The 17,459-nt window shown below is 45.4% G+C and overlaps 1 protein-coding gene across 3 annotated transcripts in view; it reads right to left on the bottom strand.

The window, feature by feature from the left end:
* Positions 1–5,765: 5,765 nt before the first annotated feature.
* Positions 5,766–17,459, bottom strand: part of XPNPEP1 (X-prolyl aminopeptidase 1) — a 55,553-nt gene continuing 43,859 nt past the window's right edge. For all 3 annotated transcript variants that reach the window (XM_069979807.1, XM_069979805.1, XM_069979804.1), the window contains exons 8-20: positions 15,360–15,441; positions 14,318–14,528; positions 13,568–13,657; positions 13,200–13,250; positions 12,892–12,950; positions 11,898–11,975; positions 11,743–11,814; positions 11,424–11,484; positions 11,231–11,300; positions 8,534–8,707; positions 7,559–7,635; positions 6,828–6,926; positions 5,766–6,129 (exon numbers count right to left, since the gene is read on the bottom strand). In XM_069979807.1, coding sequence (XP_069835908.1) covers positions 6,001–6,129; positions 6,828–6,926; positions 7,559–7,635; positions 8,534–8,707; positions 11,231–11,300; positions 11,424–11,484; positions 11,743–11,814; positions 11,898–11,975; positions 12,892–12,950; positions 13,200–13,250; positions 13,568–13,657; positions 14,318–14,528; positions 15,360–15,441 — 1,253 coding nt within the window. In that variant the 3' untranslated portion in view covers positions 5,766–6,000. The remainder of the gene's footprint in view (positions 6,130–6,827; positions 6,927–7,558; positions 7,636–8,533; positions 8,708–11,230; positions 11,301–11,423; positions 11,485–11,742; positions 11,815–11,897; positions 11,976–12,891; positions 12,951–13,199; positions 13,251–13,567; positions 13,658–14,317; positions 14,529–15,359; positions 15,442–17,459) is intronic.

Raw genomic sequence — 17,459 nt, 5'->3', positions numbered from 1 at the left:
CGGGGCAATATGGTTTGATCAATTCATATACAGACACTCTGGTGTTGATTTTTAATATAGGCCTGGCGGCATTAGTATCAGCCATAGATGGGATGTGCAGCCGTTCCATTCTCCAGTTCGTGTTTTGCAATTCTCCCTCTCTGAACAGCTAGCACTCCTTTATAAGACCCACATGACCAAAATTAGCAGGATATGTCTGTGCTCACATGTCTGGACCCTATGTTTTCCCCATTCTGTGAGAGCAGCAATGGTAAGTGTAATACCATATCCATACTTGTGTCGTTTGGGGGCAGCCTTCCCCGCCGGTGGTGCTGGCTGGGTTTTGGTGGGGCTTTTTGGGTCTGGTCCTGTGACATTGGGGTTGCAGGGCCGTTCCATGGCCTCCCTTCCCTGCACGTGCACGCTTTGCGGGGTTGGCGGTCGCTGACCGACACGGTGTGGAGTTAGCGTAGGGACCCGTGTGGACCAGAGGACCTGCGCGGTGGTACACGGGGCAATATGGTTTGATCAATTCATATACAGACACTCTGGTGTTGATTTTTAATATAGGCCTGGCGGCATTAGTATCAGCCATAGATGGGATGTGCAGCCGTTCCATTCTCCAGTTCGTGTTTTGCAATTCTCCCTCTCTGAACAGCTAGCACTCCTTTATAAGACCCACATGACCAAAATTAGCAGGATATGTCTGTGCTCACATGTCTGGACCCTATGTTTTCCCCATTCTGTGAGAGCAGCAATGGTAAGTGTAATACCATATCCATACTTGTGTCGTTTGGGGGCAGCCTTCCCCGCCGGTGGTGCTGGCTGGGTTTTGGTGGGGCTTTTTGGGTCTGGTCCTGTGACATTGGGGTTGCAGGGCCGTTCCATGGCCTCCCTTCCCTGCACGTGCACGCTTTGCGGGGTTGGCGGTCGCTGACCGACACGGTGTGGAGTTAGCGTAGGGACCCGTGTGGACCAGAGGACCTGCGCGGTGGTACACGGGGCAATATGGTTTGATCAATTCATATACAGACACTCTGGTGTTGATTTTTAATATAGGCCTGGCGGCATTAGTATCAGCCATAGATGGGATGTGCAGCCGTTCCATTCTCCAGTTCGTGTTTTGCAATTCTCCCTCTCTGAACAGCTAGCACTCCTTTATAAGACCCACATGACCAAAATTAGCAGGATATGTCTGTGCTCACATGTCTGGACCCTATGTTTTCCCCATTCTGTGAGAGCAGCAATGGTAAGTGTAATACCATATCCATACTTGTGTCGTTTGGGGGCAGCCTTCCCCGCCGGTGGTGCTGGCTGGGTTTTGGTGGGGCTTTTTGGGTCTGGTCCTGTGACATTGGGGTTGCAGGGCCGTTCCATGGCCTCCCTTCCCTGCACGTGCACGCTTTGCGGGGTTGGCGGTCGCTGACCGACACGGTGTGGAGTTAGCGTAGGGACCCGTGTGGACCAGAGGACCTGCGCGGTGGTACACGGGGCAATATGGTTTGATCAATTCATATACAGACACTCTGGTGTTGATTTTTAATATAGGCCTGGCGGCATTAGTATCAGCCATAGATGGGATGTGCAGCCGTTCCATTCTCCAGTTCGTGTTTTGCAATTCTCCCTCTCTGAACAGCTAGCACTCCTTTATAAGACCCACATGACCAAAATTAGCAGGATATGTCTGTGCTCACATGTCTGGACCCTATGTTTTCCCCATTCTGTGAGAGCAGCAATGGTAAGTGTAATACCATATCCATACTTGTGTCGTTTGGGGGCAGCCTTCCCCGCCGGTGGTGCTGGCTGGGTTTTGGTGGGGCTTTTTGGGTCTGGTCCTGTGACATTGGGGTTGCAGGGCCGTTCCATGGCCTCCCTTCCCTGCACGTGCACGCTTTGCGGGGTTGGCGGTCGCTGACCGACACGGTGTGGAGTTAGCGTAGGGACCCGTGTGGACCAGAGGACCTGCGCGGTGGTACACGGGGCAATATGGTTTGATCAATTCATATACAGACACTCTGGTGTTGATTTTTAATATAGGCCTGGCGGCATTAGTATCAGCCATAGATGGGATGTGCAGCCGTTCCATTCTCCAGTTCGTGTATAACTACTATAATACTGCCCCTATATACAAGAATATAACTACTATAATACTGCCTCCTATATACAGGAATATAACTACTATAATACTGCTCCCTATATACAAGAATATAACTACTATAATATTGCTGATGCGGTCAGGCAGAGTACACACCAGTGACAGTTCTGGTTTATCACCTAACAGATGCAGGGCTGCTCTCTCTATGACACCCAGGCAGGTGTCCTAGTAACCAGTACAATACATCTTGTTGTCACACAACTCTGATCCATACCGCTCCCAGTGTGACAGCAAATTACAGGCTGGAATTCCAATTACTCCTATGAGGCCTTTAGTTGTGATCCCCCCTCCCCCTGCACTACTGGACCCTGAACATGACAGCATCATACCGAGTGTTACCAACACACACCAGGAGGACAAGTGTCACTATCCTGTACCCCAAGTGTCACTATCCTGTACCCCAAGTGTCACTATCCTGTACCCCAAGTGTCAGCATGTCATTATCCTGTACCCCAAGTGTCAGTGTTTCACTATCCTGTACCCCAAGTGTCAGTGTGTCACTATCCTGTACCCCAAGTGTCAGTGTGTCACTATCCTGTACCCCAGGTGTAATTATCCTGTACCCCAAGTGTCACTATCCTGTACCCCAAGTGTCAGCGTGTCACTATCCTGTACCCCGAGAGTCCGCGTGTCACTATCCTGTACCCCAAGTGTTATTATCCTGTAAACCAGGTGTCATCCTGTACCCCAAGTGTTAGCGTGTCATTATCCTGTACCCCAAGTGTCACTATCCTGTACCCCAAGTGTTATTATCCTGTAAACCAGGTGTCATCCTGTACCCCAAGTGTCAGCGTGTCATTATCCTGTACCCCAAGTGTCACTATCCTGTACCCCAAGTGTCACTATCCTGTACCCCAAGTGTCACTATCCTGTACCCCAAGTGTCACTATCCTGTACCCTATGTATCACTATCCTGTACCCCGAGAGTCCGCGTGTCACTATCCTGTACCCCAAGTGTTATTATCCTGTAAACCAGGTGTCATCCTGTACCCCAAGTGTTAGCGTGTCATTATCCTGTACCCCAAGTGTCACTATCCTGTACCCCAAGTGTCATTATCCTGTAAACCAGGTATCATCCTGTACCCCAAGTGTTAGCGTGTCATTATCCTGTACCCCAAGTGTTAGCGTGTCATTATCCTGTACCCCAAGTGTCACTATCCTGTACCCCAAGTGTCACTATCCTGTACCCCAAGTGTCACTATCCTGTACCCCAAGTGTCACTATCCTGTACCCCAAGTGTCAGCGTGTCATTCCCTGACTGGCTTTCCCTGAATGGTCACATGACTGTGTTCTGTGCAGGCGATACAGGAGGGCGCGTGAATACGAGAACGTGGTTAAGTGCAGTGAGAACAGAGCGCCCATCAGCATTACTGGAGTGAAGCGGGTGCTGAGCGCTCACAAGTCTCTGATGCTGATCAGGAAGCAGGACAGCTCCAAGCTCCACTCCCAGGTGTATTTCATCTATAACAACCCGGCCATGACAGCAGAGGAGGAGGCAGAGGAGGCCGAGGAGGAGGAGGCCGGAGACAAACAACTATCCATCAACCAGACAATCACAGACAACATCAAATCCACCGGCATCATCCTGAACCCCTGTGTATTCTATGTCTGATAGCTGCAGTTACAGCTTCTCACCACTAGAGGCCAGTGCTGAGAATGGCTGATTCTATAGGCTGGGATTTGTAGAGCACTAGAGTGTAAGCTCTTCTGTGTGCAGGGACAGTAGGGAGCATAGACAAAGCACCGTATATCATTATATTCAATGCAGGATTAAAGATATCAGGGAGGAGAGACCTAAAAGGGAAAACAATACCATCACCTCAGCGCGAAGAGCTGCAATCACTATTCTGCTGGTAGTTACTGGAAACAGTCAGCAAGGGGGCAGACCAGCACAGTCATAGAAAAACAAAGATAGAGGAGTTAGTAGATGACATTACAGTCAAGAATAAAGATGTCACTTCCAAAGATGCAAATTATAAGACAGAGTGCAGCTCTGGAGTATAATGCCGGATGTAATTAAGGATCAGTACAGGACCAGTAATGTAATGTATGTACACAGTGACCCCACCAGCAGAATAGTGAGTGCAGCTCTGGAGTATAATACCGGATGTAATTAAGGATCAGTACAGGATCAGTAATGTATGTACACAGTGACCTCACCAGCAGAATAGTGAGTGCAGCTCTGGAGTATAATACAGGACGTAACTCAGGGTCAGTAATGTATGTATACAGTGATCCCACCAGCAGAATAGTGAGTGCAGCTCTGGAGTATAATATAGGATGTAACTCGGGATTAGTAATGTAATGTATGTATACAGTGACCCCACCAGCAGAATAGTGAGTGCAGCTCTGGAGTATAATATAGGATGTAACTCAGGATCAGTACAGGATCAGTAATATAATGTATGTACACAGTGACCCCACCAGCAGAATAGTGAGTGCAGCTCTGGAGTATAATACAGGATGTCACTCAGGATCAGTACAGGATCAGTAATGTAATCTATGTACACAGTGACCTTACCAGCAGAATAGTGAGTGCAGCTCTGGAGTATAATACAGGATGTAACTCAGGATAAGTAATGTAATGTATTTACACAGTGATCCCACCAGCAGAATAGTGAGTGCAGCTCTGGAGTATAATATAGGATGTAACTCAGGATAAGTAATGTAATGTATTTACACAGTGATCCCACCAGCAGAACAGTGAGTGCAGCTCTGGAGTATAATACAGGATCATTACAGGATCAGTAATGTAATGTATGTACACAGTGACCCCCACCAGCAGAATAGTGAGTGCAGCTCTGGAGTATAATACAGGATGTAATTAAGGATCAGTACAGGATCAGTAATGTAATGTATGTACACAGTGATCCCACCAGCAGAATAGTGAGTGCAGCTGTGGAGTATAATACAGGACGTAACTCAGGATCAGTAATGTAATGTATGTACACAGTGACCTCACCAGCAGAATAGTGAGTGCAGCTCTGGAGTATAATACAGGACGTAACTCAGGATCAGTACAGGATGAGTAATGTAATGTATGTACACAGTGACCCCACCAGCAGAATAGTGAGTGCAGCTCAGGGGTATAATACAGGATGTAACTCAGGATCAGTAATGTATGTACACAGTGAACCCACCAGCAGAATAGTGAGTGCAGCTCTGGAGTATAATACAGGATGTAACTCAGGATTAGTAATGTAATGTATGTACACAGTGACCCACCAGCAGAATAGTGAGCGCAGCTCTGGAGTATAATACAGGATCAGTACAGGATAAGTAATGTAATGTATTTACACAGTGACCCCACCAGCAGAATAGTGAGTGCAGCTCTGGAGTATAATACAGGATCATTACAGGATCAGTAATGTAATGTATGTACACAGTGACCCCACCAGCAGAATAGTGAGTGCAGCTGTGGAGTATAATACAGGATGTAACTCAGGATCAGTAATGTATGTACACAGTGACCCCACCAGCAGAATAGTGAGTGCAGCTCTGGAGTATAATACAGGATGTAATTAGGATCAGTACAGGATAAGATGTATAATATATGTATGCAGTGATGTGTATATGTGAAACCATTATATCTATATGCTACTTAAGCCCTGAAGAGATGAATGAAAACATGTACTGAATTACGTTTCCTTTAATCATCCATGCTATAATATAACACTCTATAATCGCCAGTTCTTTGCAGCGCAAACCTTAAAAACTGGATGCTCCATCTTCTCCCCTGAGCTTGGAAAGACAATTAAACATTATCTATGAAATTGTAACAAAGCGGTGTCCATTACCCGGCTGAGATCACAGCCCCACACTGTCAATGTAAGGGTTAAAAAACATAAGAGCGCGTATAAAAATTATTAATGGGATTTGCAGATTGGTTGCGTTTCTTTTATCAGCCACTGGAGGGCGTCGTGGCGTCCTTGCTTTTCTAGTTCGGCTCCAATAACGTCTCTGCACTTTTTGTGATAGTCATTCACCCAGCTGACCTGGAGAGGGAGACAGGTAGGAAGCATGATGGCTACTGAGCGCAGTGCTATGAGGGTTAAAGGGGATGTGCACCAAAAAAAATTCTTTCAAATCAACTGGTGCCAGAAAGTGCCAGAGATTTGTTATTTAATTCTATTAAAAAAAGGATTCCAGTATTTATCAGCTGCTGTATGTCCTGCATAAAGTGGAGTATTCTTTCCAGTCTGCACAGCGGGAGAGGTTATTTATGGGGATTTGCTGCTGATCTGGACAGTTCCTGACATGGACAGAGGTGGCAGCAGAGAGCACTGTGTCAGGCTGGAAATAATACACCACTTCCTGCAGGACATACAGCAGCTGATAAGTACTGGAAGACTTAAGATTTTTTAATAGAGGTAAATTACAAATCTCTGGAACTTTCTGGCACCAGTTGATTTGAAAGAAGAAAAAAATTGGTGAGCATTTTGGTTTGCCGTCTTCCCAACAAACATTTACATGATCATGCAGGCAGGGGTTACAGGAAACCTGTCATAATGAAGGACGATGCCCATGAGTGCGTGTGGTACAGTCCATTATTCTACTGTTTCTTTTACCCAATCAGCAGCACTGACACAGACCATGTGATACCTGCCGGACCACCACACAACCAGGGGGCAATACCTTTTGGGGGGGAAGAGGGGGCAAAAAAGTGATGTCACCTTCTGAAGGAATCACCCACCTCTTTCTGAGTCAGTAAGTCCACGTTGATCATCTTGGTCTGAATAGGCACCAGCGTGATTGGCTCAAAGGTCAGGCTTCCCCGATCACGGAAGTTGTACTGAAAGATAAAGGAAGACGATGGTAAAGGGTCCCTCTCGCTTTAAAAACAAAAATATTTTGAGATGTCAGAGAGATCAGTCAGGGCCTGCGTATTCAGGAGAAGAACTCAGCTAAGCGCTTCACTCCCTGGCGCACTACAGTAGACGGTCTCCATAGTGTTACAACAGAGCGAATCTCCTGCAGGGACATGGGAAAGGCAGCAAGCTGGGGAGTGAAGCGCACAGCCATGCTGTAATCATCACTGGACACCAAGACTGAGCAAAACTTTTGACTTGTAGAAAGTTTTTTAAAGTGACATGACGCCATTAAAGGGCTTGCTCACCAAAAAAAAAAAAAAAAGTTCTTTTAAGTCAAGTTATATAGATTTGTAATTTACTTCTACTAAAAAAACCTTACAGTACTTATCAGCTGCCGAATGTCCTGCAGGAAGTGGTATATTCTCTCCAGTCTGACACAAATGCTGTGCAGCATTTACTAGAGTTAGGCCGGCTGCAGTTCCCTGCATATCCAAGTGTACATGTGGTGCTGTGCAAGGGTCCCCATCTTATATCAGGATCGGTGGGGGTCCCCTCTAATCATATCCTATATACAGATGCAGAAGGCATCACTGACGCACAGGTTACATCTCACCTTGGTTGTGGCGGGAACCACAATAACTAAATTCTCTATTCTGATCCCAAATGATCCGTCTTCATAGTAACCCGGCTCTGAAAAGAAGAATGAAATGATGTTCCAGCCTCAGCCCGGACAACAGAATCCAGAGACTCCATGTGATAGGAACCCAACTCATATCAGTACACAATGCTGGGTAACAAATACCTCCATTACTTAAAGGGGTTGTTTACCAAAAAAAAAATGTTTTCTTTTAAATCAACTGGTGCCAGAAAGTTCCAGAGATTTGTAATTTACTTCTATTAAAAAATCTCTAGTCTTCCAGTACTTATAATCTGCTGTATGTCCTGCAGGAAATGGTGTATTCTTTCCAGTCTGACACAGTGCTCTCTGCTGCCACCTCTGTCCATGTCAGGAACTGTCCAGAGCAGGAGAAGTTTTCTAGGGGGATTTGCTCCTGCTCTGGACAGTTTCTGACACGGACAGAGGTGGCAGCAGAGAGCACTGTGTCAGACTGGATAGAATACATCACTTTCTGCGGGACATACAGCAGATAATAAGTACTGGAAGACTGTAAATAAAATAAATTCCAATATATAATAACTTTCTGAAATCAGTTGATTTGAAAGAAAAATTGGTGGAGTACCCCTTTAACTTGTAATATATTTAACATTGTTGCCTTTACTCTAGTTGCATCCAGAGCTGCATTCACAATTCTACTAATGGAACTTTTGAATGAATCCGTCCGCACTTATACATAGCAGAGATGAGATTTTACAATGAAATCTAACAGCTGCTTTGCATTTTGGTAGATGTAGCTTTGTGCCTCAGACTACTGTACAGTCACTGCATCTCCCAGGATGCAAAGCTCTGACTACCCACTGAACCAGCAGGGGGTGATATGAGCAAAGAAGGTACCAGCTCAATTCTAAACACAGTTTTGGATGTGACTGGAGTAGTGGTGGTATAATGGCTGTACAGGGGCCATCTCACCATCAGACAGGATCATCCCGGCCTCCAGGGGCTCATCCGCAAATGTTTTATAGCTGATGCCGCAGGGACCCTCATGGACGTTCAGGAAGGAGCCCACTCCGTGCCCGGTTCCATGCAGATAGTCCAGACCGGATTCCCATAGTGCAGAACGAGCAAAAGAGTCCAAGAGATGTCCTGCAAGAATGATCCAAGACATGGGTGAAGATACTGCACACCGCAAAGAGAGGAGTCACCAACAACTTTCTGAACTGGACCACAGTATATGTGTGCGCCATTAAAAGGGGTTATCCAGGGTTTTTTTTTTAAAAAAAAAAAAGTCAAGAACTGTTGGCTCCCTCTAAATTACACCCCCTCCCTTTAAGGTGGAGTTCCCCTTTAAGTAACTGGATGTAGTGCCAGTCACATAAGGTAAAGGGTGCAGCCAATAGTCAGGAGAGCCGCAGAGAGCCTATGAGCTGACTGAGCCCCCAGCCGTGCGTTACGTCTCACCGAGCGCAACGTCTTCTAATCAGATAAATTAACGTTACGATAATTGGCAGAAAACTTATTGTTCTGGAGCCTGGATGTAATGAGATCCTCCGAGATGCATTGTGTAAAATACTCCTCGCCTCCTAATTAGGAGATAATTAGTTAACAGCCGTCTTCTTAATTGTTTTCTCACCGTATTTAAATTGCTAAGACGCCGGAGGCGAAAGGCGTGAAAGTTAAAAAGTAGCGGGATGAAAGAGAGACCGAGAAGTGACTTTGAAGGTCTCTGTACATCCAGGTCAACATGAAAAATCTGGACAAGTCTCCTCCCATTCCTCTGCTAGCTCTTCCTGGCAACCAATGATCTTTTCTCTTAAAAATATCCTACTGTTTTGAGTCTCCTATGCAGAATTATGTGTCTCCATGGTAACAGACAACAAATCCTGTGTAGTCTGCTCATAGTATAATACTCCCTTCAGCTTCCTTACTTCCATCTACCATTACAACTTATCCTCCATCCATAGGTGTGATCACTTGGGATTTGACCAGAGGACCCCCTAGCGATTTTGAGAATGGGGGTCCTAAGTCTTACTTCTAAAGGTCCCTATGCATTTTGTCAGCCATCGCGGCAGGTTCATCCATTAATATATGGTGCATGATGGTCTTTACCACAGATGATGTGGTGGCAGCAGACCGCTGCTGTATGCTATGGGCTGCCTGGGCGATCTAGCAATCACCCGGGCAGCCCCCCCCCGTGGCACCACCCGGACTCACCCGCTTGCTGCTGCCGTGTGGAATAGCGGCGGCAGCGAGCGGGGAACGAGGAGCAAACGAGCACTAATAGCGCTCGTTTGCTCCTCTCAGTCGGCCCGTGGAATAGTGGCTTTAGGGTCCCAAGACTGCTGGGGGTCCTCCCATCTAGACCCCAGCAATGATACACAGCGAATAGGATAAGTGTCAATGGTCAGACAACCCCTTTAATTAACAATTCTATTAGGGAGCAGTGGAAGGCAGAAGGCAGTAAGGGTCCTATTACACGAAGTGATTTTCAACGAGTAACGACTAACGATCGCAAACGAGATTGTTTATCGTTACCCTTAAATCGTTCACCATATTACACAGAACGTCGTTAGTTATGATCGTTATTGCGATCCTTACTATGATCATTTACTCCATCTGATCCCAGCAAAACAATGGGTAATGTGCAATTACACTGACCGATTAGTTAAAAAAATGCAGAACTGCAGAAATGCATGAAGTGGAATTACAGCGAACGATTAACAATGATTTTAGGTTCAGATCTAAATCAACGATCAACGGCACACAAACAATTTTTTTGATCGTTGCTTGCAATTACACAGAACGATTATCGTTTAAATTCGAATGATATAACAATTTTTTTGCACGATAATCGTCCGGTGTAATAGGGCCCTAAGACTGCAGGATGAGACTACACAGTATGTAGTCTGTTACCATGGAGACACACAAGTCTGCACAGCAGCTGAACACAAATATTTTTTAATGAAGAGTTGTTACAAAGTTGCTTCTTTCTTTATAGTAAATGCATAAGAGCATTAAAAAATGGATTTAAATATACATATAGGCTTCTCATCTCATCAAGGTGTAAAAAAAAAATAATAATAATGAATGTAAACTGCAAACATAGTTTATATCACATCCCCTGTGGATTTAGATTTTGAAAGTTATAACGACTAGTGATGAGCAAATACTGTTCGATCGAATAGATATTCGATCGAATAGTGAGATATTTGAATATTCGATATTCGTACGAATATTCGATAAATATTCGATTAGCGTTCAAATCCCCCAGCTTCCGGTTTTACCCTCCAAATGGTCAAATAGATGTTTTTCACTAGTCGAATACTTGTTCCCATTGAATTTAATGGGATCGAAGATTCGAATATTCGCGGGATATTCATTCGAATATCGAATATTCGAATATCTCACTATTCGCTCATCACTAATAACGACACTTGGAAGCTATTCTAGCACTTTGGATACTTGTCCTCTATACACAGGATAGGGGATATGGATGGATGATAAGTGTCTGATTGAGGGAGAGGCAGTGTGCACACTGGGCTGCTGCTGCATTAATAATCGTCTATCTCTGGCACTCAGATACAATGACTGGATTGGTGGCTGCAGCACCGTTCAGATAAGAGCTTTGGGAGTCCCATTGGTGGATAGGGGTAAGTGCATTAAACTCACCTTTAATCCCATTGGGAAACACAGCTGAGCTGACGGCTATGTGTCCTTTCAATACATAGGTGAAACACTCCTACAGGGAGAAAACATATTATATATAAGGGCCTGAAATGGTGGAGAGTAAGGGGAGGAGGGGGTTATCACTGTATCATGTGACCACAGCCTTATTTCAGGAAGAAGAAGAAGACCGGCTCACCTTCTCGTAGTCTGTCGGTGTTCCAAAGTGCACGGTCCTGGTGACGTCTGTCGTTCCGTCCCTTTTCACAGAGATAATAATAAAAGATTAATACATTTGCACTCCACCACTTCTAGGTTAACAGCTGGTGAGAAAAAGTAACAATCAATACGGCTGTAGGTACGGTTGTCACTTTTTATAAACATGGCTGCCAGAACAGAAAACAGAAAAAACGATATCACAGCGAGAACATCCCACGTTCGGGACACCCCTCTATGTGCTCTGGTACATCCACTGAAATCAAAAACCCTGCACCCCCCACCCCACACACCGCTCTTACTTGAACTGAGCTCCAGAGTCCAAGAGGAAAATCTCATTGACGCTCAACTTCCTGTTTGTCTCGGGCACCGGCCTGTAGAACGCACAACAACCAATCATGTAAAATACAGATGAAACATCCACGCTACTAAAAAGTATTCCCGGAAGTGACCTCACCGGTAGTGGATGATGGCGGCGTTGGGGCCTGAGCTTGAAATTGTTGGGAAACTCAAGGAAACAAAATCTTCTTGTTGGCTGAAAGAGACAGAATATGAGATGACAATGTTTACAGGCTCCGAGGATTTCATTACATTGGACTAGAGATGAGTGAACCTCTAGCGCGCTCTGGTTCCTCCAAACCAAAACACTCAGCGCTTGATTACCAGTGAAGTTGCATGCAGCCCTAGTGAGTGCTGATGGATACAGCCTATGGCCCCCTTAACATTGAGCAGAATCCCGCCATGCTCGGTGTCCCGCTGTGAGCAAATGAGAGGGCGCGCGCTCCTCCGATGTCGCCGCTCTCCGCTCAAAGAAGTGACATGTCGGAGAGGGGAGGAAGTGAATGCGCACGCGCCCTCTCATTCACTCTTAGCGGGACACTGAGCACGGCGGGATTCTGCGGTGGAGAGCTCCGTCGCGGAATTCCGCCGTTCTTGCTCAGTGTGAACGGGGCCATAGGCTGTACAAATGTTTTCCAGGACTCCCTAGGGCTGCATCCAATCTCTTCAGCCACTGGTAATCAAATGCAGAGAGTTTGGGTTCGGATGAACCAGAGTGTGCTCGATGTTCCCTCATCTCTGCATTGGATCTTTTTTTAAAAGGATTTTTTATTTACTTAAAGCATGTTCATATAGGTCAAGACACGCACTGATTTTGGCAATCCACACAACAGTCTATAAAGTATGGAACAGATCTGAAAATCCATGTGTGGAAAAAACAACGTCACATGTCTAAGCCCATCTGTAAACAAGAGCCAATCTCTGTGACCAACGCTCATTTACCGAGTCCTCACAAGGCTCGATCAGCTGATCGCTGGCTCTATCACACAGGACAATGTTGACCTATTTGGCTGATAACTGCGCTGTGCAATAGGGCCTTTAAATCTGTGTTTGCCTTGGGTTTATTTGCTACATCTCTCCCTCCATCCTTCTGTATTCTCACAGCTTGTTACCTGCGATACTCCTCTGCTTTATCAGAAGCCGTGATCTCTGTGACCGTATCCTTCTGTATCTACGACGGGAAAGGAGAATATTAGCACAGCGGGAGGAGGGAGAATGAGATATAACTCTATGGGACTGCTGTAAACAAAGCCAGAATTATTATACATGTATGTAATCCCCAGCCAGGCTGCTGATCTCTCCCTCCTCCATGATTTACAATGCAGCTCTTGTTCAGACTGGCTGCTGTATATAATCACAGGAAGTGGGAATGATCCATAATACATCCTCAAGATACGAAGGGCATCCATTTAGTAGTTACCTCTTTTTCCAACCAGTTGAAAAACTCACAGAGAGCAACAGCGTCCTTCACCTGTAAGAGAAGATAGAGAGGACACAATGAAAGTTTCAGAAGAGCCAGCAACCAGTGGAGAGGGGTGACAACTAGTGGAGAGGGGTGACAACCACTAAAGAGAGTTGACAACCATTGGAGAGGGGTGAAAACCACTGGAGAGAGGTGACAACCAGTGCAGAGGGCCATAAGGTCATCATTGGTAGTGAGCGGCCCTGTGCTCTGGTTCATTGAGGGGTCCGTAGAGAGACACACAACTCAATGATGCCCTTATGTCCATGGACAGCACGTGTTTGGATATAATATGATTGGGTACTATGCCCCTACGTTGTACTCACATGTGCCCTCCTCATGCCTTCTACTTCTCTAGTGTTTTTCACAGCTTTGGAGAGACATACAGGTGTGTATGAAGACAGGTACCTCTGGGTCTGTGCAAGAAGAAGGAAAATAGTATATAGGAGTACATAAAATGTCAATTTTATAATCTAAAAAAAAAAAAAACATCAAGTAATCAAGAAGGTCAAGGAAAGACCAATAAAAGGCACTGCCTGGTAAAAGTCATTGGTGGCATCTCTCTATAATAAAGGCCATATTACAGCGCTGGATCAGTGCTCACTTACAGGGCCAATTACATGGCTCGATGAGTGTGTGGCAAGGGCTGATTTACCATAGAAAACTTTTGACAAGTCATAGAGACGCTTGGTCCAGGTGTCTGACCCGGACCAATCAAAACTTTTGACATGTGAAAAGTTTTCTATGATGACAGTCACACTTTAATCAGATTTTTTTTTTTTTATAATTTAAATCAGAGATGGGGAACCTTCGGCCCTCCAGCTGTTGCGTAACTACAATGCCCAACGTGCCTGGAAGCTTTGGCTTCATTCATCGAGAGATATCTCCCTGATGCCCAATGGCCTGGTTGATAGTCAATCCTGGTCATTGCAGCAGCTTGTCACTTTATGGCACAGCTGACATCCAGTGTGGGCACAGCTCCTTAACCCTTGCTATTCCCATGCTGTAACAGTATGGTGTGGTAGGCAAACTCTTTTCATTCTGGCAATGTAACATACAGAAGATGGTGGCTATACCTTGGGAATGGTCTCAGACAGTGCATAGCTGGCCTTGTCGCTGATCCACACTTTCTCCTTCGGGTGCAGCATGGCACATATACCCTGCAGTGCGCTCAGTACGGACTCATAGGGCTCCAGCTGAATCCTGAACTCTGTGGGGGGAGCGGCGTCCAGGAGGAGGTGATGTCTGACAGCAGGATCCGCAAGCCGCTCACCATTAATGAACAACCTGACAGGAGAAGACCTCCGCTATTACTATTACTCATCCAAACATCTCACAGACACCTAAATGCTTAATGCTGCAGCCAACTGGCCCAAGGAGCTCGGATACTGGATACATGAGTGGATATGTCCACTAAGACAACTATAAGTTTCTGCTGTAACCTTCCCCCTTGCTTCACACTGCGCCAGAGGTTTGCAATTTACTTCTATTACAAAATATCAAGTCTTTAAGTACTTATCAGCTGCTGTATGTCCAGCAGGAAGTGGTGTATTCTCTCCAGTCTGGAGAGCAGGAGAGGTTTTCTAATGGGGGTTTACTATTGCTCTGGACAGTTCCTGACATGGGCAGAGGTGGCAGCAGAGAGCACTGTGTCAGAATAAAAGAAAATACACCACATACTGCAGGACATACAACAGAAGATAAGTACTGGAAGACTGGAGATTTTTTAATATAAATAAATTACAAATCTCTGGCACTTTCTGACACCAGTTCATTTGAAAGAAAAATAAAATGTGAAATATCCCTTTAACTTCATTTTAGAGGGTTGATTACCAATAAACCAGAATAGAATGATTATAAACTAAAGAGCCAGGAAGAAAAAGATCAGGAAATTGTGACGGACAGGGAACATGGCCTCAATAAGAGCTTTATATATTACTTCATTCTCTAATAGTTACCTATTCCTTTAATTCTATATCCAAACTTAAAAAAAGTTTATTTAATACAAAAGCTGCATCAAGGACAGCAGAGACTGCGGAGAGTCTTCTATAGGTCGGGGATACATAAGAAGAGGATGGATAGAGAGTTCACTCTGATGAGAATGGCGCATAATCTCACCTGATTGTATCCGTCCCTACTATGGCGTAAGCGAAGAAGACAGGATTATATTCCACATCTGAACCTCGGAGATTGAACAGCCCTGGCCGTGAGGGAAAGACAACTAAATCAGAATGCTTTCCATTGTAAGGATATGGATTGTGTTATAATAATACAATGTAAGTATACAGGGGATATCTATGTAATAGGACATGGCCGATAGTAATTCTCAGTTAACGTTATGTATAGTAGCTTAAAAAAACTCTGCACAGTGGTCAGTGACTATCCTCCATTGTGCTTTATGTAAATGAGTTATGACTATTGTCACGTCTGCTGCTCTCTCATCATTAGATTACCGTAGTATATAATATAAAAAATATAATAATAATATAAATGATAAAATAATAGTAATATAAATAACATAATAATATATAAATAATTAGTAATCAAGTAATATAATACAGAGGTCCCCGACATACCATAAATTGAACTAACTTTGTCTTCTCAGAGGCCATTGTAAGTTGAATACAGCATCAGCTTACGATGCAGCTCACATAAGTATGCCGGGACTTCATGGGTTCCTGTCTATGTCTACATCAGCACACAGCAGGGACTCTGAGCAGAGACTACACCGATAATAGCAGCTCTGCATTATCAATGTAATCTCTGTACTTCCTGGAGTCTAAAGCGACTCTGTACCCACAATTTGACCCTCCCAAGTTTCTGGTACTGTCAGATAGCTGCTTGTAATCCAAGATCTGTCCTGGGGTCCGTTCGGCAGGTGATGCAGTTATTGTCCTAAATAACCTCTTTCAAACTTGCAGCCCTGTCTCAAACGTCCGATTTGACAAGACTGCAAGTTTAAAAGTTTTTTTTCAAAACAATAACTGCATCACCTGCCAAACAGACCCCAGGACAGATCTTGGATTAAAAGCAGCTATCTGACAGTACAAGCGGTTTGGGGGGTCAGATTGTGGGTACAGAGTCACTTCAACAACCTTCTTTGACTTTATTCTCCAGCAAGTACTGATTACAATCTCCCAGGTCCTTAAAGGGATTATCCAGCGTTAGAAAAACATGGCCACTTGCTCCCACAGACAGCACCACTCTTGTCTCCAGTTCAGGGTTGAACAGGCAATTAATCTTCATTCATTTCAATGGAACTGTGTTGTAAAACCTGCAACCAAGATTGGTGCTATCTCTGGAAGAAAGTGTCCATGTTTTTCTAACACTGGATAACACCTTTAAGCTAGGGGGCAGAGGGCAGGGGGCTGCTGAAGAAGGAAGAGACTCCCTTCATGGTAATGTATCACTATGGTATGTTTGTCTGTCTGTCAAAGGGCCCTATTCCACAGTAACGATAATCGGCCCATTTGGCCCGATTCGGCCAATTATCGTTCGGTGAAATAGAGAGAACGATCAGCCGATGATCGTGTCATCGGCTGATCGTTCATTTAGGGCCAGACCTAAAATGATCGTTCCCCCACCGTGCATAGCTACGGTTGAATAGCGGTGCTCGGCAGGCGACTGACAATATGACAAGCAGCAGCAGCATCATACATTACCTTTCAGGGCTTCTCCTCCGTTCTGTCTTCATCCCCGGGTCCCGCGCTCTCTATCTTCAGAATGGCCGGTCAGCTGACGGAGCACTCAGCCAATCACAGGCCAGGACCGCTGCGGCCTGTGATTGGCTGAGCGCTCTGTCAGCTGACCGGCCATTCTGAAGATAGAGAGCGTGGGACCCGGGGATGAAGACACCGCGGGGAAGACCTGACAGGTAATGTAAGCTGCAGCCCTCGCTCAACGATCATCGAGCCGTGGAATAGGCCCAGTAAACGAGTGGTGATCTAGCAGATCGCCGCTCGTTTACATCGTTGATCGGGCCCTCCTCGGCCCGTGGAATAGGACCCTAAGGCTCGCATGTTCATTCTTCAGCGTGAAGAGAGGAGCCGCGTGAGCCTGCCATAGACTGTCATTATGACAGGGAGGTTGGCGGCATTCTGCGGCGGAGAATTCCACTGCGGACTTCCACCACTTCTGCTACGTGTGAACGTAGCCTAAGGGCCCAATTCCACCGGACGATTATCGTTCGCATAATCGTCCCTAAGGGCCCAATTCCAC

Source organism: Dendropsophus ebraccatus, chromosome 8 (genome assembly GCF_027789765.1).
Source record: "Dendropsophus ebraccatus isolate aDenEbr1 chromosome 8, aDenEbr1.pat, whole genome shotgun sequence".
Lineage (NCBI taxonomy): Eukaryota > Metazoa > Chordata > Amphibia > Anura > Hylidae > Dendropsophus > Dendropsophus ebraccatus.
The sequence above is the reverse complement of the archived record's forward strand: the minus strand, read 5'-3'. Positions and strand labels throughout refer to the sequence as shown.